The sequence below is a fragment of the Poeciliopsis prolifica genome, unplaced genomic scaffold (genome assembly GCF_027474105.1).
Source record: "Poeciliopsis prolifica strain line A6 unplaced genomic scaffold, Auburn_PproV2 SCAFFOLD134, whole genome shotgun sequence".
In the NCBI taxonomy this organism is placed as follows: Eukaryota; Metazoa; Chordata; class Actinopteri; order Cyprinodontiformes; family Poeciliidae; genus Poeciliopsis; species Poeciliopsis prolifica.
The window spans coordinates 91,226-113,602 of NW_026562509.1; the positions used below are offsets into that span (position 1 = coordinate 91,226).

Here is a 22,377-nt window from a genome sequence, read left to right on the forward strand (position 1 = left end):
GAACGACATAGTATAGTATGTCGTTTTTTTCAATTTTTCGGACGACATACTATAGTATGTCGTTTTTTTCAATATTTCTGACGACATACTAGTATGTCGTTTTTTTAAATTTTTCGGACGACATGTCGTTTTTTTCTATTTTTTGACCACATATTATATATAGTATGTCATTTTTTTTAATTTTTCGTACGACATAGTATATAGTATGTCGTTTTTTTCAATTTTTCGACGACATAGTATATTATGTCGTGTTTTTCAATATTTCGGACGACATAGTATAGTATGTCGTTTTTTTCAATTTTTTGGACGACATGTCGTTTTTTCTCAATATTTCGGACGACATAGTATAGTATGTCATTTTTTTCAATTTGTCGACCACAGTATGTCGTTTTTTCTCAATATTTCGGACGACATACTATAGTATGTCGTTTTTTTCAATTTTTCGACGACATAGTATAATATGTTGTTTTTTTCAATTTTTCGAACGACATAGTATAGTATGTCGTTTTTTTCAATTTTTCGGACGACATACTATAGTATGTCATTTTTTTCAATTTTTCGACCACATACTTAGTATGTCGTTTTTTTCAATATTTCGGACGACATACTATATATAGTATGTCGTTTTTTTCAATTTTTGAAAAAAATGACATTGACGACTATAGTCGTCAATAGTAATTGACGACTATAGTATGTCATTTTTTTCAATTTTTTGACCACATACTATAGTATGTCGTTTTTTTCAATTTTTCGGACGACATACGAGTCGTTTTTTTAAATTCTTCGGACAACATACTATAGTATGTCCTCCATTGGCTTTTATAACAGTAAACAATTCACAGATTGTGATTCACTTTGGTGTCGGCGTGTCAACAGCTTGCTTTTGGATAGCCTCCAGCTTTTTGGTTCATGCTTTTGTTTGATTGAAATCCCCCATATTGTGATTCTCTCTTTGGGGCTTAGCTCTAGAAAAGTAATTTTCAATACAGTCTGCATGAGACAGATTTAATGCAGAGCAGCAGAGGCCACGTCAGAGCCGTAAAGTTTCACTATTATCCAAACACTTGAAAATTGTCAAATTGTACACATAACTGTGTTTATTCTGCAAAAAATTTTTTTGTGGTATCAAATTCTATTCCACAGCCAGATGAAAGGTAAAACTAACATTTTGACTTATGCTGTGCTGTATAAACTAAAACTGAAGTAAACCTGCAGAGGAAGAAGGAAAAGTAGGTCTATCCATGAAAATGATCTGTATCCAAAGTCTGTTTGCTGTTATATAACATAGTTATCAAGATAGACTAGTTTCTTAACATCACTCAGAGACAGCATTCTTTTTGTTTTTGAAAAATCATGGAGGGGAAAGTTGAATACTTGAGAAAGCAAGTTATCGTGTTAATTAGAGTATATGTTCTGGTCAAAAGTGTATTTTACGGTTGAACAAGAGTTAATGCAATCTTATCCAAAGTGTCCCTCGTGGAACCCCTTAGAGCCAGAGAGGTCTTATTATTAGATAATAGATAATGACGCATCCATCTTGATAGATAATCATTGCACAGTTCCCTTTTTGTATTGACTAGCGAGATCCTCAACTTTAATAACATTGAGAGAGTCGGGATGTATTTATAGCTCACTAGCTTAGCATAATGTTTACTTCCCATGGAGGACACACCTGACTCTGTCTCCTACTGTTTTTCATCCAAAACAGTAGGAGGGATCAGTATATTGGGATCAAATGAGATGATATTAATATGTCATGCACTGGACATACTCGCATGTTTGTTTACCAGTTCAACAAAAGCAATGCATCCAACACATTAGTTCACCAGTTTGAAACCAGCTCATTTATTTTGCGTATCACAAATTGAGAGGTAAATTATACAGTGAGATTGGAATTAAAAGCAAACAATGAACAAAAGGCACAAAATCACAGATTCGGGATCAAAGATGAGGTTCCCCCTTTCTGCCTTCCACTGGTCATCATTAAAGTCGTCGGCCGAATAGAAACCATGAGAGTTAGGACTCTGTGATGCGTCTGATTGATCTGAATCTGATGCCGTTGCTGATTTCTCTGAGGTTCTTGTACTCCCCAGGCTTCAGATACAGCATCCTGCCCTCGAATTCAGGCAGCTCGAACATCAGCCAGTGGCCGTCCACCACGTTGCACGACTGCAGGTCCGACATGTTGTAGCTGTCCTGGATGGAGTCGCAGTCGTCAGTCAGCTCATACATTTGGCCTTCGAAATTTGTTTTCTGGTAGATCCGCATCTTGAAGGGTCCAGTGTGCTGTGCAGGGTAGAAAACAAGCAACTTCAACCAGTCATCCTCTCATTTTTACATTTCAAGCTGCCCTCATCTCTCATTGATTGAGACAATAGTGATGATTACCACAGGGACGATTCGGCAGGAGTGAATGCAGTCGTTGAACCCAATCGTATCCTGATACTCAGGATACTCCCCTTTGGTCAGGAGGTACTGTTGGCCCCTGAAGTTGGGCTGCTCGTAGACCATGAATATCCCGCTCTCCACCCTGCAGGAGCTGCATCGTCTCAGATGAGACGCAATTTCCGAGCAGTCACCGACGCACTCATATGAGCGGCCCTGGAAGTTCCTCTCCTCGAAGAAAATAATCTGATAAGAAAGATAGTTTTAGAGCTTTTTTTTGGTCACCCCAAACACTCACCATTGATTTAAAGTACTGTGCATAAAACTATTAACTTTTCAGGAATGTGTGGAGCAGTCTGGATAGTTTGCACCCTGCATTACCTTCCCGCTCATGATTTCTGTTGTTTTTTCTCTCTGGCGCGCTGCCTTTTATGCATCATGTGACATCAAAAGAATCTGCCCCTCGATTGTACAAAATACCTGAGTCAGCTCATCATGAAAATCCCCACTATACTGCACATCAAAGCTGTGAGCGCTGCAGCCTTCCTGATTAAATTATTGCATGTTAACATTTTTCATTGAAGGATTGTTTTTTTTTCATGTTTGTTGGAGAATTAAAGATAACCTGACAGAATGCAAAATATTTTTTTTCAAATAATTATATTTATAAAGGATAAAAACGTTATCTGATCCAATCTGAGCTGAGCCAGAGCTCCTAATTCACAGAAAGGATGGGAAACTGGACAAAAACAGCAAATTACGGCAGACCAATACCAACACCAACAACCCATGTCACATTTGCCAAAAAATAATCTGTGTTTTCCAGGAGTTTTTGTAAAATATTCTATAGGTTAAGATGCATGTCTCAACAAATATACAGTTAAAATAATGAAAAACCTGAGAAGAAAATAATATCAAAGAGTGAAATGTAATCATGGTGAAGTGATGCACAACTCTACCTTCTGCAATGGGTCTGGATACCTCGAGCGTCACCCAAGATAATCGACAGGTCACTTTCTACGACTCTATAGTTGGCAAAATAATTGATATTTAGAGATAAATCTTTCAGTAAAAAAACTGATGAGTTCAAAGATACTCATTTGTGTCAAATTTAACATAAACAAGATGTGCACATCTTGCCAAGTTGTGCTGTGGCTAACGTGCATCTTTTGCTGTTTTTTTTTTTTTTACTTTTTAGATGTAGGCTATTCTGCCAAAATCTGCAAAAGTGCCATTAGTCGATATCACTCTTAAGCTGCCGTCACATTGTTTTCCTTCTTGCCATGTATGCCAGCAGACTGAAAAACATGTGGCTCGAAACAAAATGAATTTTGTGGAATTTTTTTTGTCACATCTTTGAGCTGCTTGTGTCACTTGTGAAAACTGCACATATATTGGGATCAAATGTGTGGAATTGGCAGAGTTCGTAATTGTTCCTCTACTGCTACCACTAAGAGGTCAGGTTAGTCCAAATAATAATAAAGTTGGTCATGCTGTTAGTTTCATTTTTAATTTTTCATCATCTTGCATGCCGAGTTGAGTAAAGCATCTGCATATTGTGGAATGAGATTAAGTATTTTTGAGTCACAGATAAATTGATTCTGTCGCAATGGTGCACATGTGCAACATAACATTGGTGGCATGGTTTGCACATCGTCACCGTTTCATTTCTAATTGCGCAGTAAGGTGGTGCAGGGGCTCTCACATCGTTTTGTCTCCAAAATATTTTTGACATGAACCGATGTAATTCCAGTTTAGAGAGAGCAGAGTCTTTAATCCCTGCATGTCAAGTGCAGAAAAGATACAACAAAGATACTTCAAAAAAATGTTTATTATTTTCTCTGATAGTTTCATTCACAGTTAACACACATCCACGATGCATCTGATGGAGCTGATTCTCATGATGTTGCTCATCCCCAGTTCACGGAGGTTTCTGTACTCGCCTGGCCTCACGTACATCATCCTGCCCCTGAAGTTGGTCTGCTCGAACATCAGCCAGTGGCCGTCCATGACGTTGCAGGACTGGCAGTCAGACATGTAAAACCGATCTTGGAGAGACTCGCAGTCATCCATAAGCTCATGCATCTGACCGCCGAAGTTCTCTCTTTCATAGATCCTCATCCTGAACTGTCCCCGGTGCTGTCAAAGGAATAGGAGAGATTTATTCTGTTCCTTTTTTACTGGCTCGCCAATTCTAACCTCCTCCTTAAAGAGATAATACAAATATCATACCATGGGGATGATACGACAGGAGCGGATGGTGTCCATCATGGCCATTCCCATCATGCCCAGCATGTTTCCCATGTACTGAAAGTCAGGGTACTCTCCTCTCCTCAGGAAGATCTGGTTACCCATGAAATTGGGGCGGTCGTACCCCACGAAGCACCCGCTCTCCACCCTGCAGGAGTTGCAGCGATTCAGGTGCATGTGGATGTCGGAGCAGTCGCTGCTGCAGTCATAGGAACGGCCCTGGAAGCTCCTCTCCTCATAGAAAATGATCTGCAGGACACAGCAGAAAGGGTGAGACACCGCTGCTTGTGCGGAGCATGATAAAGTGTTCTGACTAATTTTCTCATACATGTTAAAGCCAATCAGAGTCTTGAGTTTTTCCTTTTGCAAGATTTTTGTACATTTTTTTTGACACGTAAACGGAGGACAAATCGGATATTACCCTGCCCATGGTGACGGTTTTCGTTTTTCCAAATGATGCCCACCGGCGTTGCTTTTATATCCACCATCAGCTCCAGACCACCTAGCTCACCTTTGTTTGAAACATCATGACTCATCATTAGGTTCACGTGGCCATGCATTGATTTCTTTTTACGGTACACCTCAATAGTTATTATTCTATGTTAACTGTAGCTCTGAAAGGTCATGCGAGGTCACAGAAATGTTATATTTATTTTACGTTTTTTACGACAAAAGGCTGACACTTTCCCACTCTTCAGTTGACAAGACCTTGTTGTAGTTTTAGTCTTTTTCCAGAGGCAATAAGTGAGTATTTTTTTGGGATAAAGAGATGAATTAAGTTGCGGAAGTTGCTGGAAGCAGGCATGAAACCAGATATTTAGCTGAGAATAAATGGATTATTGCAGATTCTGATGCTAAAGTCTGCCACCCTATAGTGCAGCTCCGTGCCACAATATAGAGTGATGACTCAAAGCTTTCAGCACAAGCCATGTGGAAATGCTACTGCTGTGCAATGTATAAAAAGGGAAAGGGTCGATGTTGGTGCGTTGAATCTCACAAATAGCTCACAGTTATCATGACCATGGGAAGGGTAAGTGGAATTTCCCAAACATTAGATGCAAAATTACTCAGAGTGAAGATTAACTACTAGCTGATCATTTCTCTTGTGTGTGTTTTTTTTTTGTAGATTATATTCTATGAGGACAGGAACTTCCAGGGTCGCTCCTATGAGACCAGCAGCGACTGCCCGGAGCTCACCTCCTACCTGAGCAGGTGTAACTCCTGCAGGGTGGAGAGTGGCCTCTTCGTGGTCTATGAGAAACCCAACTTCATGGGCCTCCAGATGCTGGTGAGGAGGGGCGAGTACCCCGACAACCAGCGGCTGATGGGAATAAGCACGAGTGATTGCATCCGATCCTGCCGCATCATCCCAATGGTAGGTGGAGGACGCCCCTGACAACAGGTCAATGTTGTGGCTCAAGTCTCACTCACCTTCCCACCACAGACAGTTGTTTGATTTCAGTGTAATTTCTTCCCTCACAGCAACGAGGACCCTTCCGACTGAGGATCTACGAGAGGGAGAACTTCGCAGGCCAAATGCACGAGCTGGTGGACGACTGTGAGAACATGATGGACCGCTTCCGTATTTCCGAGTGCCAGTCCTGCAACGTCATGGAGGGCCACTGGCTGATGTTTGAGCAGCCCAACTACAGGGGCAGGATGATGTACCTGAGACCAGGAGAGTACAGGAACCTGAGGGAGATGGGGCTGAGCACGAGGTTCAGCTCCATCAGGCGCATCATGGACGTCTGTTAGCGTCTGAGCCTTGAATGTAGCTGGTGAAAACCAGAATAAAGCAAGCTGAAATCCAGATGTGTTTGTGCCTGTGCCTCATTCTGACCTAAACTAGATGAGAAAGGAAGTGTTTCTGACATTTCTAGTGCATTTATGAGAACTTTTTGAAATTGAAGCACAAGGTTTGGATAAACCCTTCATACTTCTAAAAGTTCCCACTGGCAGTACAATAACACTAAAAATATTGACACGGTGGAACAACTAATAACATTAAATTACCTGTTTTTAATATATCATTAAATGACCTATTTTTAATATGCTGGGCATATTAACATATATGCATTACAGCATAAGATCTACAGCTACAGTCATCCTGAGTTCTGACCTTCAGGAAACAATCAATCAGTGCCAAGAAAAATCAATGGTGCTCCTGGACTGGCTGCATTGCAAAAACCAGCCAATAGCATGTCAAGTGTCATTGCTCCTATTTGGTTTACATATTTCAGCTTCCAAACTGTATTTTTTTTTTATGTCCATGAACTGGCAAGTTTTCCGTAAAAAATTTGTAGTCACGTTCCAGAAAAAGATCCACTAAGAGTTCAATCTCTGAATAGAGCAGAGTGCTCTGTTTTTAATGGATTCTTTAATGGACACATGGAACAGAACGAATGAGGAACTAAATGCTGGGTGACACAATTTAATTGTTTGAATGCAGTTAAACACCTTAAATTTTGTTCAAATGTGAGCTTTAGATATCTGTGTGGACCACCTTGCCAAACTGTTCTGTGGAGTTCTTCATATATTGCAAATAGTTATCTCTCCCAATTGTATGAATTAAGTCACTAATTCAAATCAAACTACTCACACAGCGAGAATCAAAATTAACTTCCACTGGGAAATGAAACAGGCATCACTCTAAAGATAACAAGACAGAATAAAGGGGGACATTTCCTTTGTCAATGATCTCCAAGTGTTTGAAAGCATCTTTGCCATCACCCTAATCTTTAGCTCTCTCCACAGAAACTCTATCAGAATCAAATCAGTATTCTGGATGTATAATATCTACAACTTTTTAATAGTGTGGAGGGAAAACAAGTAAAATAATATCAAGGCTTCTAAAAACTGTAATTAAAAACATACCCCAACCTTATTTAATTTTCACAGTGTACTGTTCAGGTTATATGATTCACATATCCACTTTCCAGGACATTCCACACAACAAAACTGCATAAAACATCACTGTTGAAATAAAAATAAAAAAACAACAGTAAATTTACGCAAGATTCCTAAAATACAGATTCAGATGCAGTCAAATGTGAAAAAAACGTGATTATTTTCTGTCATCCATGCTGTTTGCGTTCCATCATGTGTTTGATTGAGGCTCATCAGGAAGCTGAAACAAAGGGAAATCAAATGACACCAAGCTGTTTCTGCTGATATGCAAATCCAGCTCATTTGGGTATCAAAGACTTTCCACGCTCTGCACATTTTCTATATGGATAAATACTTTGATGGGCCTGCAGCAAAGAATCGGGTTGACATTGCATCCAAATGGGGAAGGTAAGATCTTCCACTGGAGTTAAGTCCTTAAAAAGCTGCACAGAAAAAACTTGACTCATGCTTTCCCCTCACAGATCACGTTTTTTGAGGAGAAGAAATTCCAGGGCCGCTGCTATAACTGCAGCAGCGACTGCACCGACCTGCACACTCACTTCAGCCGCTGCAACTCCATCCGGGTGGAGAGCGGCGTGTGGGTGATCTATGAGAGGCCCAGCTACAAAGGCTTCCAATATGTCCTCAGCCCCGGGGAGTACGCTGACAGCCAGCAGTGGATGGCCTTCAGCGACAGCGTCAAATCCTGCCGTGCTGTGAAGAATGTGAGAGTTTGGATGCAAAAGATTCAGAAAACACCTTTCTTTGTTGAATTTAAGTTTATTCTTGCAATGACCTTCTCCCTTATGTTGGTTTTTAGATTTACGGCAGCTCCTGGAAGCTGAGGCTCTATGAAAGACCAGATTTTGGAGGGCAGGTGGTGGACTGCTCTGACGATGTGGCCTCGGCGTACGATACCTACAAGATGCGCGAGGCCAACTCCTGTGTGGTGACAGACGGCGCCTGGGTGCTGTACGACCTCCCCGACTACAGGGGGCATCAGTACCTCCTGGAGAGGGGGGAATACCGGCAGCACATCGACTGGGGGGCATCGTCTCCTGGTGTCGGCTCCTTCCGCAGGATCACAGAGTTTTAAGTGATGGAAGCTTCTTCTAAATGCCTGCACAAGCAATAAAATTAAGGCAAAGCCTGACTTGTGTCTTCATTAGAGTTTATTAGAGTTCTGGTCATCATTTGCATGAAAGTCATAAATGTACCCGGCGTTTAAGGATATAGTTCAAAAATGTTCACAAGGACTTTGGGTCAAAGTCTGCTGTCCCAGTTACATTTATCCCAAAACCAGTTCTGATGTTGGGATGATTGATTGATTGTTTAGGTTGTCATCCATTTTCTACAAACCAATGCACTGCTTATTTCAATCAAACTTGATAGTATTCATTTTGGAGCAGCACTTTTTTTGACTTTACCCTCTATGTCCATGGCGATGATAAACTGATGCATCAGCATCTTCCAGATGTAACAATCCTAGAGTCCTGGGATTTTTCACTCTGCTCCTCCAGACTAGCAGCAGCAGAAATGAGCAAAAACATGGTGGAACTGCTCAACTCATCATATGAACTCCTGACATCGATTGCAGAGACAGAGGTCCAACGTCAAGAATTAAATTGCCAAGTAAAATTTCTTTTATGTTTTGTGTGATATATGTAGCATTTTTATTAAATTAAAGATAACATAGTTACTTGATTGTGCTATGAAATGGCCGAAGTCACATGCATGTGCAGTATGTAGGGGATTTATCTAAAGGTTCAAGGTGAGGAAATAAAATATGGCTGACGTGAAGTCAGGACAACCCTAAACATACAGCCAGACCTGGATCCGATTTGGGAATGATTGGAAAGTCTTCACTTCACTAGCAAGAACTACTTTCTTATCAGTTCAATAAAACTTTAGACATATTTTCTGTTTCCAAGTCAACAGTCAGACACGTTGAATGGAAAAGGTTTATGAAATAGATGGTGCAGTCCAGGATCTGCGCAGCCTCTGGTGCCTTCCGACCTTCCTGCTGGGTCACTGACTCAGCTCTAGGCGCTTCACTGCGACCCAAATGTCCTGCAGTGCCCTTGTTTTTGTCAGCACTCTCTGCTGCATCCAGCAGCTTTCAGTTGCTTTGTTCAGGGAAACAGGAGTCACTGCTTCAGAACAATGTGATCTGCCTGGATCAATTTTTGAATCGCTGATTGAAAAATCCACTTTGCACAAAGCAAACCATGTGCTTGGCTTTATTGTTCTTGCTCTGTATAAAGAGCACACCTGAGGTGGCAGGTGTAATATTTTATTCAGCCCACCTCACTTACTGGTATTAACTATGGAAAAGGTAATGTGATCGTTTAATATATACCCATGTTAGAGTCACCGACTTAACCTGGTGTTTGTGTTTCAGATTGTCTTTTACGAGGATCGAAACTTTCAGGGTCGATATCATGAAAGCAGCAACGACTTCAGTGACCTGCACACGTACGTCAGCCGCTGCAACTCCATCAAAGTCCTGGGTGGGTTCTGGGTGGTCTACGAGAAACCGAACTACATGGGCCACCAGTACGTGCTGAGTCCAGGAGAGTATCCAGACTACCAGTACTGGCTGGGGATCAATGATGCAGTCAGGTCTTGCCGTGTCGTTAGACATGTGAGTGGTTTTTCTACCACAAACACAAATGAACCACTTCTTCAGCATTTTTTCAGAGTCGATTGTCTTTCTTGACCCTGCCAAGGTGGGGAATACATGGTGGATGAAGATTTGGGAGAAGCCAAACTTTGAGGGCGAGTCTGTGGAGCTTTCAGACAACATGCCCACCTTCCATGAGCGCTGGCAGAGCCGAGATGTCCAGTCCTGCAAAGTGTTTGAGGGGGCCTGGGTCTTCTACGAACACCCCAACTACAGGGGGCGCCAGTACCTGCTGGAGAAGGGCGAGTACAGGCGGTACTCGGAGTGGGGAGGCAGGCAGCCCAGTGTGGGCTCAGTGCGCCGGGTGAAGAACTAAGCTCTGAACTGGTCTGTATGCATCTGGGGAATAAAACCAGGATGAAAATGTGACGTTTTTTGTTATCAGTCGTTTCAAACTGTTGTAGTTTATGACATATATGAGCCAAAAAGAATGAAATACATTTATAAACTTCTAGTTTAGTGAAAAAGCTAGTTATATATTATCCATCTATCTCTCTATATATGTGCATATATATATTTTAATATATGTATAGTATTAGTTTAATTCTAAATCTATAAAATACTTAGTTAAAATAAAAATTTAATTAGTTGATAATTTAGTATTTAAATTATTTAATTAAAGTAGTCAAAATTAATGTCAAGTAACATTTTATGTGTCTGAGGAATTAATTCAGTATTGCATTGTGTCACAAAACAAACACCAATTCTTTCACTGTTTTCAATGTATCAAGTAGAATAGAACAGAAATATTCTTTATTGTCCCACAGTCTAAATCTGGTGATGCTCCTATTTTACCACTGGAGGGCGACATTATACTCCAGCTTGAAATCTGTTCTAAGAGCAAAGTTCATTCAGAGGCAGAATCTTAATGAACACATTTTGTGCAGTGGTCACAGAAACACACATGTAAATGAAGGTGAAAGGTCAAATCTGAGGGGTTTGTGTGCACTGCAGCAGATATGAGTAAGTTTAGATGTGCATATATTTTGGAACAGGAAGGAAAGAGAGAAACAGATTCAAATAAACTGAACATCCATATGCAGAAATGAGTTTTAACGATGGAGATGCTTAAATATAGAGATTAAACGTTTTTATCCACCAACCTTTTTTATTTCATGAGTTTCATTATGCCCATTTCTCAATTGATTACACCATTTTTTCTTTGATGTAATCATGGTGAGCTTTGTCCATAGGGAGGTAGCTTATCTGATGCACAGCGGTTCACTAGGGTCACTGATATTTAGTTTCCACTATCTAGAAGACACTACCTATGTCAATGGGGAATCGCTCAAATCAATATCGTTGCCTTTTTTTCCCTTTTCTTAAAAGGAAACAAAAACAAGTAAAGACTTTGACGTCCAACAATAAGGAGAACAGGTCATGCTTACATCACAATCTGCAGATATGCTTGATAATTAGCTGAGACAACAGTTGAATTTCCTGTGACAGGATATGTTGTTTTATATCATGCTTGTTGATCTGCCAGAACGGAAGAATGAAACAGGCCCATGTGGCGCTGTGCACAGGAATCAACGTGTGGCGGCCGAGTCAACAGGAGACGTTGCAAATCAGTAACTGAGCTGCTGAGCTCAGCTGCTGGTCGAACTGGGACTTTTATCACACGCAGATCCATTTTTGCCATCTCCCGACGCTGACTGGGCGTTTTTTTTTCTTCTTTCTTTCTTTTTTTGAGAGGAGTACAAACAATCAGCAGCTCTTCAGAGAAAAAACGAGGGAAAAAGTCCACTCAGGACATCAGACAGGAATCACACACTAAGATTCAGTCTATTGGGAGGCCTCGAATAAAATAAAATTACAGAGAGGCTAAAAGTAAGAAAATTTTGTTCGCCCTTGGCTGCAACCAGCAAAAGCCGCCAAAGGAACATTAGATTCTGCTGCATCATAGCTGCAGCTGACCTTTAATCTTCTTATGTGCATATCTGGATTAACGTCCCCCCTAACTACAGCGGGTTTGTTCTCTCTATTGTGCAGAGCCATCAGTCATGGTGAGAGGGGAGAGATTTTTTCCCAAATAATCACGTGAAGCCTTGACTGATTTTGCTGTAGCTTATGGAAATGAACCGGAAACAGATCAAAGCAAAACCAAAGGGTGAGAAATTCTGCTTCTCAGGTGGCATAAAAACCCTTCTGCAATACAGGAATACACATTATAAAATGTTAACCTATGGATTATTACCCCGAGTTGCTTCTTTATATGAATTACGTGGAACAACCTGTAAAAATCTGGAATTTGCACAACTTTTTAAAAACCTAAATACTGCTTTTTTCCCCTCGTTAGGTGAACAGTGGTAAGCTAAAGCAGTATGTGTTCAGACAGCCAGAGGAAAATCATGCAAGTATTTACATGACCGCACCATCCATACACTTGAAGCAGTAGTTGGAAACAGAATCATGTACAAGGTAAAGCCCCTTGCAGCTCAAATGCAACTTGGGTAAAAACTAGCTCACCACCACAGTGTTTACAAATGTGATGCCACAGTATTTGTGTTTTCTTGTGATGTCATCGGCTTGGATACACACAAAGCAGAACGAGGAGTTATTTTCATTTTTGCACATTAAAAAAAAGTATTTTGTGAAACCCTGATAGGGAAATCTTCTTGTTTAAATGTATAAAATTATAACTTGAGTTGTACTAAATTACAGTGTTGTGTTGTTCCATTGTTTTATATGAAAATACATATTCGGTCGAAAGATGTTCATTTACTTTCATTTAATTTCTATTATTCAAATTGGTGGGTCTGGCCCTTTAAGAACGCTGTGAATTCATGAATGAAACGCAGTCATTCATAAAAAAAAAAAGAAACAAAAAAAAAAAAGAAACCAGAACGGACGGACGTCAGAGCTCTCTTGAAAGTGATTGGCTCAGATTTCGATTGACTCGCTCTTCAGCCAATGGGAGGGCTGCACTCTGCTTGGCTTATCTGAGAGCTCTTCATTGAGAAAAATCCACAGCCAAGCGTTTATTCGTGGAGCTGCAGGCGATGTAGGGGCGAAAAAAAAACAAAAAAAAAAAAAAAACTGCGCCCTTATTATTTTTAAATTACTCTTCCAACAATAACTTCACTACCCAGGTATGTCTTGCATTATTATGTTGGTGTGTGTCTTAAAGTCGGTGCTTGTTTTTGTCCGCCTATCCGGCCGAACCGCAGCGTTCGCGGTTTGTTGCTGGCCGTGAAGGGAGCAGACTCTGGTTAAAGAGGCGAACGCCATTTTCTAGCAATCAAAGCCAACATGCGTCCATTTCCGCGCATCTGTCGGCTCCGATAAACACCATATGCATTGACTGTTCTCCTGTATTATTATTATTATTCGTTTTGTTAGCTTTGTGAATATTTTTTCCGTTCTCTCTGGTAAATTTCTCAATGGTGAGCCGCTCCCCCTCCTCCTCCTCCCCCTCCTCCTCCTCCTCCTCATGCTGAGGATCAAGTTTCACTTCATTGAGAAAAACAAGGAGGTCCCACAGCGGTCAGCGCCAGACTCCATTCACAATTTGTCCAATTTTACGTTCGGCTCTCTCGCTTAGTACATTTTCTTGTAGCTCTGTCGCAAAACTTCCATACAAAACGTTTACGTAGCTTTAAAACAAGTTGTCAATCACAGCTCGTCTATTTCCCTTGAAACTTTTATTTTTGGGATTTTAGGCGATAAAACGAGCCGACCGTGAGGTTAAACTGGGATTAACTCATCATCTTGAGAAATTAATTTATCGGGAAATGAACTCCTTATCTCGAACAAACCATGGGGGGAAAGCAAAATGTGGGAAACATCCACTCACGGCTTCCTAGGCCTTACATTTTGAAGTGGAAGGGAAGGATAAATAAGAGCCAATCTGAAAAGTGTGGCGTGCTCTTGTTCTCCCCTCAGAAGTCATCTTTGTCAGTGAACATGTGTTTGTGATCTGTTCTGTTTATCGGTGAGAAACTGTACCACGAAGGACAATATTCACGTGTTCAAATGTCCTAGTCAAAGTCTACACCTAAGTGCTTTCCTAAAGGGAAGGGAAAACGCCTCATGCGCTGTCTGGATATAAATATTTTTGCTTTCCCCTTTGTGAACAAAAACCCAAAAGACATCATGTTTTCTTGCTCTCTCTCTCGTGCTCATAACTCATGATGTCACAGAGCTTTTGTTTGCAATGAGGCGACGAGAGCCAAAGCTAAGCCCTGCTGTCTGGTCGCAGAGGTCAGAACAACATAAACCAATTGAGTCACTTTAAGGGGATGATTGTTGTATGAATGGAGGGTTAAATCAGGCGGAAAGGGCCGCAGATCTGATGCAGTTAAGTGTTTACCTAACGGCTCCCACTTGTCCTGCCCTCCAGGGTGAACTGCGCTGCAACATGGACGGCTTTTACGATCAGCAGGTTCCTTTTATGGCGCCTGAGAGTGTGAGTCTTTAACCTGCCGATTTCACGTTTATTTATTGGCTTGTGCATTGCAGCCTGATTTGTTTTTACTGCTGCCGGTTGCAGAAGTGCCACACAGAGGAGGAGAGGGGACTTGGCGACAGACGGAGGAGGTTCTTAGACACGGAGCTGGCTCAGGACACAGAAGGTACATCAGCTGGGTTCACTCTGTCTGGCGTTTCCAAAACGCAGCAGTTCACCTGTAAATTTACTCAGTGCTTGTCTTTCAGAGCTTTTTCAGGATCTGATCCAGCTCCAGGAAATATGGATTGCAGAAGGTAAAAAAACAAAGTGGGGGGGGGACAAAAACATTTATTTAAAAATAGCAGCTGCAAAATCTACCTGCTATTAATAAGACCAAACACGCTGCGTGTATTGATTATTTTTGGCTCGACGTTTAGCAAGTCCTTAATCATCCTGTCTTCTGCCGACTGACAGCTCAGGTTCCTGATGACGAGCAGTTTGTCCCAGATTTCCAGTCCAATAACTGTGAGTAACTGCTTCTCCTCTCGTATTTATAGATGTCACCCACTGTTACACAAGAAGCATTCCATAAAAGTGACAGTGATTTATTATGCAAACATTTATTTTGGTTGAGAACCCTGCATACGAATCATATTTGCTCACGTAACAGAGCTAGATTTTTGTTTACAAACTACAAAAGCCAAATGATGGAGCCATTTTGTCCCCTGCATGGCGGCGGCTGTGTATTTAATCCTATTCTGTTGGTGCAAATTGCAAATGAAGACGTGTGAAGGGCTGAAAATAGTCTGAGCAAACAGTCCTGCCCACTCACTCGAGGAAAATAAACTGCTTTCCAGATAATGAGTTTGTTTTATTTATTTTTACCCTGGGTCTTGGACTACCAGTAGTGCGGAGGAGAAAATTATGTTGTGCCACAGCAGAAAATTATGTTGTGCCACAGCAGCCACAATGTAATAAATAAACCATTAAATCAATATTAGACATGCAAGTCCTTAAATGTTATTGCTGCTTTGTTCACTTTTACTTGTACACAGTATTTAAAGGTTTTGTTCTGCAGGAAACCATGAGAAAACGTCAAATGTCACACATAATTAGCTTAAATTACGATTTGCTCTTTGAAAACTGAACACTCCCTATTTCCGTTCGTATGTTGTTGGTTCCTTTTTAGGTCAAGTGAAATATAAACTAAAACAGATTCAAACCACGAACCACTACATTTAATTACAGTTGAAGATTTGATCGTGTACAAAGACTTCTGCTGCCTCTTATTCTTCAAACGTTTCTTATGCTATGACTGTTGTTATACAGATATTTAATGTAAATCTTCTGGGATTCAATAATAATAAAAAAATAATTGTAGAATCTGAAATTGGATTATAGAAAATAACAAAGTAAATTGTGTCCCTTAAATTATTTGGTATTTCACTGTATTTCACATTGCCTTTCCACACATCTCGTTACTTTTGTATTGATTTGGCTGAATTTTGGCACTTTTACTTCCCCATACTTTGACAATGAATTGCAGCAATTTTAGCGCTCCATACTTTTTCATAGAACTCCATATTAATCATTTAAATTTTTCCTCTTTTAGAGCTGCATATTCCTGATGAAACTCTCGCTTGTGGACCTCCATATGTTCATCAAATTTTGGCACATCTTGCCTTCTATATGTTTGATCCTTTTGTGAGATAAGACGAATAGAAACTGATCCAGGAAGGTTGCACTAGTTTACAAATAGCTAAAGGTCTAAAAAAAACATAAAGGTTTTTTTTTAAGAGTGTGACGGGGTTCTTTTATGACTTGGGCCACCACAAAAAAATGACGGGCCAAGGCCAGGGATTACTTTAGTGAGATTTATTTTTTTATCAGTGCAGTGAATCAACAGTGGCAAATGCATAATATTTACAAAAATGTCCAAGATGAGTTAAAAATCAACACAGCACAGCAGTACCTTCAAGTCGCAGCTCATCACCTCCAATGTGACACTTCTCACGCCTAGGTGCAGACTGCCCAGAGGAAGTCCCATCAAACAAAACAAAACTAAACAAAACAAAAACTAAACAATTATTTCTAACTCAAATCCTTGAAATAACAATAAGAAACAATAAGGAAGAAAAAATAAATAAATTTATAATCAAAATACACCCAAACAAAAGAACAAAAACAACCAGCACATTGTGATGACTACACATCACATAATTGGCTCCCGGTGCGCTCCAAGCTGGAAACAACTTCCCCCAAAGAAAACCGGAAAAACATGTACCTGAAAATAACCGATTAGAATGAACGTCAAACGAAAACACCGCGTGTGCACCCACGATGAATCGCCTCAATCCAAACTAAAAGGAAAACAAACAGGTAAGTTTATAATTGTGCATGTTTGCTAACAGGGACTCTCCGATCGTGACGGCTCCTCCGTCACAAGAGATTTATAGAAAAATATTATGATTTTAATCACACTAAAAGAAACTGTTACTGAACTATAGAGCTCCTTCAGTGACAGATTGTTGCATCCTGTGTGCACAAACAACCATTATCAGAGGTCCTTCCTCCGAGCAGCTGTTGGCCTTGAAAGCTATCACTGCTCCTAACACATTCAATATTCCATTGAGCTATAGATGAACCCAGTCGACCTTCCCGAATCCGTTTTCCGATATCGAATCACCGCACACTGCTGTGTTTACAAGCAAAGATTGCGCCACATTTCCCAGAGACGCAAAATGTGTTGGAGTTTTCCCAAATCAATGCTAGCAGTCACAAGAACAGGAAATGAGGGGGTTATAATATGACATCTGGGTGAATTTGTATTATATCGTGAGTTAAAATTGGTACCTTCGGTGCCGCTCCCACACACGTAATGCGTGTATTTATTGCTGCTTTAATGACGGCTCCCGTGATGGAACAACTCCAGGGTGAGGCCATAAAGCCGCCTGCGAGCGCGTCGCATATGGAAATGTTTGTGGCCTGTTGGCGTCACGGCAACATGCTGATGGCAATCTGACGGCTCTTTCCAGGAAAGTTGAGCTCGGATAGAAAAACACGCAGAGGAGAAAAAGGGAGCGAGATAAAGAGGCTCTGCTGACTCTGAGCAAATACCTCAGAAATCAGAGAAACTGTGAGGGATGGAAAATCTTATCCTTGGATGTTTGTTGTTGTGGGAGCATAAAAGTTCAAATATACTGAAAGTTTTTTTTTTTTTGTCATGTCTGCTTGTAGTGATGCTTCATGGACCGCCTGTCAGTAAAGTGAAGCGGGAGCCCAGTCCGTCCAAAGACCTGTCTCCCTGTGGGACTCCCCAGACTGACATGTGCCTTTACAGTTACAGGTACCAGATAAATGTTTTAAACTGGATTCCTTTGTTCACTTTTACACATTTTAATGTTTTCTTACTACCATATGTGTCACATGGTGAAGAGATTCTGGGAAATAACTATGGAACCAACCTCCAACTTATTTATATATAGCAAAATAAAAAAAAGGCATGAGGATTGTAAATATTATTGTTATTATTTGTGTGTTTTAGATTGATTGATTGAATAAATTACACTATTTATGTTATTGTCTCCCTCAGTGCCTGTGAAAACAAACCAGGTCCAGCCAATGCACCTGCCACACAGTGCAGCTCCATCCACCCTGCGAGACCTCCACCCTTGCGGAGGCAGCTGCAGCCTTCCCCGCCTCAGATGAGCAGCCGAGCTCCACCTTCCAACCCCTTCCACCACCAAAACCTCCCACAGGCCAACCAAAACCAGCAGTTCGCGCTGCCGCGTACCCCCGTCGGCTGCTCGCCGCCGGCGGCTTTCAGCACAGAGCAAAGGTGAGCTCTGGTTTTCACCTTGCTGTTTGCTTTTGCTTTGCATGCATTTCCACAGACGACTCAAAACCTTCCTCTGGTCCTCCCAGGTTCCACCGGCAGCTGTCTGATCCCTGCCTGCCCTTCCTGCCTCCAGAGAAAACCCAGAACCCGCTGTTCCACCCCTCCAGTTGCGACGGCCGGCCTCTGTACCAGCGCCACCTGTCGGAACCCGTCGTCCCCCTCCCACCCCGCGGTTTCAAGCAGGAGCTGGTGGACCCACGCTACCCTGACCCGGGGCCGGCCGGTCCAGGTCTGGCCCCGCCCCAAGCCAACTTCAACCACGTCAAAATAAAGCAAGAGCCAAGAGACTTCAGCTTTGAACATGGTATGTTTTTTCTGTAATATTAATCATAACTTTTGGGGCTAAATAATTTGTGCCAGAAGCTTCATTGGATCTCTCACCCGTCTCTTCCTCAGAGGTTCAAACCTGCCAGTCGACATTTGGAAAATCTCCAGTTCTATTTCAGAAAAACAATGCTGGTGAGTTCTAGTTAATGGTTTGCTGTTCTCTGCCTTATGGGAGTCCAAACTGCCACAATTTAATAAGTAAACAGAGAATCAAAAAGTTTCCTAATGCAGGATAGATGAAGGAATGAATCCAGATTTCAACCGATAACTTGAATAATTCTGTATTGGTAATTATTTTAGAGCTTCTTAATTGGACAGTGTCACTTTTTGGGATGTAATGTCACAGTGGACTGTGAAATTTGTAGCTAAATTAAACTGTAAAATAATTATGAATTAATAAAGTTAAGTTTTGTTGATTTACCTTCATATTAAATGTTTTCTTCTTTTCTATTTACTTCCCTTTTGACCATTTATATTATATATATATATAATATCATGACATACAAAGATCATTAGATGTGTAACTCTAACTGAATTTTTGTATTTATTTTTCATTTCCCCGCAGGATTTGGTCCTGACAGGGAGCCTCTTCGGTACTTTGATGACACCTGTGTTGTACCAGAGAGATTGGAAGGTAGGTTCCTCTTTTTCTTGTTTTTTTATTTCACTTTCAGTCGTTAGAAATGAGCAGAACCTGATTGTTTTGGTGGCCGAGGCGAGACGCGTGAACTCTGCGCTTGTCTCTCGAAACCAGGCAAAGTGAAGCAGGAAGGTTTGCCGTACCAGCGCCGCGGCTCCCTGCAGCTCTGGCAGTTCCTGCTCACGCTGCTGGACAACCCGGCGAACAGACACCTGATCGTCTGGACGGGACGCAACATGGAGTTCAAACTGATCGATCCAGAAGAGGTGGCGCTTTCAGGCTTATGACTATCAGCGGTAAACCATTTGTAAGGATAATTCTTTGATTTGAATCATTTTTTTCCAGGTGGCTCGCCTTTGGGGCATCCAGAAAAATCGACCAGCCATGAATTACGACAAGCTGAGCCGCTCGCTGCGGTACTACTACGAAAAAGGCATTATGCAGAAGGTAAAGGCGAGTCATCGTTCTCATCGACACAGTTTCACACGATTCTCTTTTCTTTAAAGATTTTTTTTTTTATATTTTCATTTCCTCCCACAGGTTGCCGGGGAAAGGTACGTCTACAAATTTGTGTGCAACCCCGACGCGTTGTTCTCCATGGCATTCCCAGAAAACCACAGGCCGAGTTTGAAAGCAGACCTGGACGCCATCTTGCCTCCCAGCGAGGAGGACGGCTTCCCCCTGCCCAGCTACGAGGAGGACGGTCCGTACCTGATGGACGGAGGGGAGCAGTGTGTCCAGGGACTGGCTTTCCCCGACAGCTACCCGTACTAGCAGCTGGAAGGGAAAAAAACCACAATATTACTGTATTTTACAAAACGAGGCGAAACCTAAAATTACTGAGCAACATTTCAGATACGAATATTTCCTTTGTTTTCTTGACAAGAAGTTTTTTGGGTTTTTTTTTTTTTAATTTCAATGCAACCGGAAAAGCTGGAAATCTGAGTCGCTGAGACTGTTAAACCTGCTTCTTCAACGAAGAAAACAAACTTCAGTTTTCATCCAGATGCTTGTGTTGTTGGGCATTTCAAGGATAATCGTTGCGTTTTTAGAGGAAAGGTCGGTCGTTTTTAATTGGGACACGTTGTGAGAACAGCAAGAAACCTTAACATTGAAGCCTAGAAGATGTCCTAACGTTTAATTTTATATAAAATAATTGCGAGTTTTGCCCCATAAACAAATATCCAGTGGCGGTTCTTGATTACTCAGTGGGCCAGCATGCATGCATTCATTTATTCATCGTTTTTGTTGGTTCTCAAATAGAATATTACTTGACTTTCAGAAATTATTTTAAATAATGTTATCAGTATTTAACTTTTCATTTAAACTTTGTATATACTGCGATTTTTATGCTTGTCTCAATCTCAAACATCAACAGTTTTGTTTCTTTTAATCTGTCACAGCACTAAATTGGTGGACAGTGGACTTAATTGCATTTTTGTTGTTGTTGCCTCCCCCTAATAGATGACACCCTGGATGGTAAGCCACATTTTTCATATGAAAAAGCGCCACTGCGGTCAGATTTTGGAGAGTTTCTCTTGATCACATGATTCAAGCTGTAACTCTACGGCTAATGTCTGTAGCATTTTTCTTCTAAAGAGGCATCTGCACTTAAGCACAGATATGCAGTGTTTTTGTCCCTCGCAAACCTCGTCATCAACTTTTTCTTAGTGTTTCAGTTGCAGCTTTTCCATTTCTTGTTGGTTTCTTTGTCGATGGTGGTAATTTTGTAGCATGGCCATCGCTTCTGTTCTCGAATTTGTAAACTCTGGGACCTGTTTGGCAGCCAAAAACAGAAACCTTTAAGCCATGGCATTCCTTTTTTGATAATTTAATAAGCATATTATCCAGACTGCTTGAAAGGGACGCTCTTGTATTTCCTGGACCGTATAATCCTGAATCATCTATGTTGAAAATGTCTTTTTGTGTACATTTTTTTTCCCCTTGGGTTTTAAAGCTAATATTTTTAGCGGTATACGGACTTGTATGTATTTCCTATAACAGTTTATGATGAAAGTATCGCTTGTATTTTTTTGGATTCTGTACGACTGCCACTCTTACGCTTATGAAAGGCATGTTTTTTTCGAAACGCCTCACCACTTAATGTACCGAGATAGTTTTCTGCATTTTTGTATAATTTGTTTGCTTCAGTGTGTAGAAAAAAGAAAAGTGTATAATTATATATGGATATATTTTTGCAAAAGGCTGTATTTGCTTGCAAATATGTTGCATCAGCTCTCTGAGGAGGAAGAACTCTCTGAATCCTGCAGGCAGAAGATGTTCCTCATATATTTTACTATAGATCCTGACGCTGGTGTGACTTTTACCCTCAGATACTGTATTTGTGCCTTCTGTTTATCTTTACTGATAAAATAAACTATTTTACTCTTTTATTTTTTGCCTCAGTGTAGATCACAAAAACAAAACATTACGCAAGAACCACTGAGGAGGAAGTTCTTGCAATTCATTCTCCGGACATCCTCCAGGGGGCGCAGCTGCTGGGTCAGAGGCTGCAAAGATCAACAAAGCGTATAATTCAGCAGTTAATTCAACTTGCTCAAATTTCAAGCTTCTAGTTAAGCTAATTTATATCATTAACTAGGATGCAACAACTGGATGTAAAAGCAGTAACGGCCTTTGTCCACGAGAGGGCACCAAGCCCATTTTAACGTTAAAAAGGCTGTTTATCCAGAAACATTCCTCTTCAGTGTTATTATTATTATTATGTAGACACAAACATTATGTACTTTTAATCGCTAGGAATCAAGATTAGGGTTTATTTGGTCTGAACAGAAACATTCTGTTAATACAAAGATATGTGAGACACTTTTATTAAGCTTTGAGTCAAATAAAAATCGTTAAACCGGTAATTAAAGGAAATAGTTGTAATTTATAATAACGCTGCGAGATGTGCTTGT

General features: G+C 40.9%; 6 protein-coding genes across 7 annotated transcripts; 4 read left to right on the plus strand and 2 right to left on the minus strand.

The window, feature by feature from the left end:
- Nucleotides 1–1,817: 1,817 nt before the first annotated feature.
- On the minus strand, nucleotides 1,818–2,785 carry LOC129355407 (gamma-crystallin M3-like). Its single transcript, XM_055024970.1, has 3 exons — nucleotides 2,767–2,785; nucleotides 2,389–2,631; nucleotides 1,818–2,286 (listed from the first exon to the last, which is right to left on the minus strand). The coding sequence occupies exons 1-3, from the start codon at nucleotides 2,776–2,778 to the stop codon at nucleotides 2,017–2,019; spliced, it is 525 nt and encodes a 174-aa protein (XP_054880945.1). The 5' UTR covers nucleotides 2,779–2,785; the 3' UTR covers nucleotides 1,818–2,016.
- Nucleotides 2,786–4,198: 1,413 nt separating this feature from the next.
- LOC129355404 (gamma-crystallin M3-like) lies at nucleotides 4,199–5,086 on the minus strand. The gene is made up of 3 exons (XM_055024967.1): nucleotides 5,057–5,086; nucleotides 4,618–4,884; nucleotides 4,199–4,524 (listed from the first exon to the last, which is right to left on the minus strand). Exons 1-3 carry the CDS (start codon nucleotides 5,063–5,065, stop codon nucleotides 4,246–4,248), a joined length of 555 nt encoding a protein of 184 aa, XP_054880942.1. The 5' UTR covers nucleotides 5,066–5,086; the 3' UTR covers nucleotides 4,199–4,245.
- A 491-nt stretch (nucleotides 5,087–5,577) lies between these two features.
- On the plus strand, nucleotides 5,578–6,445 carry LOC129355405 (gamma-crystallin M3-like). The gene is made up of 3 exons (XM_055024968.1): nucleotides 5,578–5,665; nucleotides 5,762–6,010; nucleotides 6,118–6,445. Exons 1-3 carry the CDS (start codon nucleotides 5,651–5,653, stop codon nucleotides 6,388–6,390), a joined length of 537 nt encoding a protein of 178 aa, XP_054880943.1. The 5' UTR covers nucleotides 5,578–5,650; the 3' UTR covers nucleotides 6,391–6,445.
- A 1,463-nt stretch (nucleotides 6,446–7,908) lies between these two features.
- LOC129355406 (gamma-crystallin M2-like) lies at nucleotides 7,909–8,671 on the plus strand. Its single transcript, XM_055024969.1, has 3 exons — nucleotides 7,909–7,929; nucleotides 8,004–8,246; nucleotides 8,342–8,671. The coding sequence occupies exons 1-3, from the start codon at nucleotides 7,921–7,923 to the stop codon at nucleotides 8,615–8,617; spliced, it is 528 nt and encodes a 175-aa protein (XP_054880944.1). The 5' UTR covers nucleotides 7,909–7,920; the 3' UTR covers nucleotides 8,618–8,671.
- A 1,098-nt stretch (nucleotides 8,672–9,769) lies between these two features.
- On the plus strand, nucleotides 9,770–10,573 carry LOC129355412 (gamma-crystallin S-1-like). The gene is made up of 3 exons (XM_055024974.1): nucleotides 9,770–9,856; nucleotides 9,923–10,165; nucleotides 10,251–10,573. The coding sequence occupies exons 1-3, from the start codon at nucleotides 9,848–9,850 to the stop codon at nucleotides 10,518–10,520; spliced, it is 522 nt and encodes a 173-aa protein (XP_054880949.1). The 5' UTR covers nucleotides 9,770–9,847; the 3' UTR covers nucleotides 10,521–10,573.
- A 2,572-nt stretch (nucleotides 10,574–13,145) lies between these two features.
- On the plus strand, nucleotides 13,146–21,852 carry LOC129355432 (ETS translocation variant 5-like). Of its 2 annotated transcripts, none has more exons than XM_055025012.1 (13): nucleotides 13,146–13,296; nucleotides 14,547–14,612; nucleotides 14,697–14,778; nucleotides 14,861–14,908; nucleotides 15,069–15,119; nucleotides 17,832–17,940; nucleotides 18,187–18,432; nucleotides 18,519–18,796; nucleotides 18,889–18,951; nucleotides 19,385–19,453; nucleotides 19,574–19,725; nucleotides 19,805–19,912; nucleotides 20,000–21,852. In XM_055025012.1, exons 2-13 carry the CDS (start codon nucleotides 14,565–14,567, stop codon nucleotides 20,231–20,233), a joined length of 1,488 nt encoding a protein of 495 aa, XP_054880987.1. In that variant the 5' UTR covers nucleotides 13,146–13,296; nucleotides 14,547–14,564; the 3' UTR covers nucleotides 20,234–21,852. The 2 variants fall into 2 exon arrangements, with proteins under 2 accessions (XP_054880987.1, XP_054880988.1); XM_055025013.1 differs by having other exon boundaries at nucleotides 13,154–13,296; nucleotides 19,805–19,906.
- The last annotated feature ends 525 nt before the right edge of the window (nucleotides 21,853–22,377 follow it).

Coding starts and splice junctions, on each gene's coding strand:
- LOC129355407 (XM_055024970.1), bottom strand. Junction 2,287..2,388: donor CCTGCCGAATCGTCCCTGTG/GTAATCATCACT, acceptor TACCCTGCACAG/CACACTGGACCCTTCAAGAT.
- LOC129355404 (XM_055024967.1), bottom strand. Junction 4,525..4,617: donor CCTGTCGTATCATCCCCATG/GTATGATATTTG, acceptor TTCCTTTGACAG/CACCGGGGACAGTTCAGGAT.
- LOC129355405 (XM_055024968.1), top strand. Junction 6,011..6,117: donor CCTGCCGCATCATCCCAATG/GTAGGTGGAGGA, acceptor CTTCCCTCACAG/CAACGAGGACCCTTCCGACT.
- LOC129355406 (XM_055024969.1), top strand. Junction 8,247..8,341: donor CCTGCCGTGCTGTGAAGAAT/GTGAGAGTTTGG, acceptor GTTGGTTTTTAG/ATTTACGGCAGCTCCTGGAA.
- LOC129355412 (XM_055024974.1), top strand. Junction 10,166..10,250: donor CTTGCCGTGTCGTTAGACAT/GTGAGTGGTTTT, acceptor GACCCTGCCAAG/GTGGGGAATACATGGTGGAT.
- LOC129355432 (XM_055025012.1), top strand. CDS start 14,565: ATGGACGGCTTTTACGATCAGCAGGTTCCTTTTATGGCGCCTGAGAGT. Junction 14,779..14,860: donor GCTGGCTCAGGACACAGAAG/GTACATCAGCTG, acceptor CTTGTCTTTCAG/AGCTTTTTCAGGATCTGATC. Junction 19,454..19,573: donor TGTACCAGAGAGATTGGAAG/GTAGGTTCCTCT, acceptor TCTCGAAACCAG/GCAAAGTGAAGCAGGAAGGT.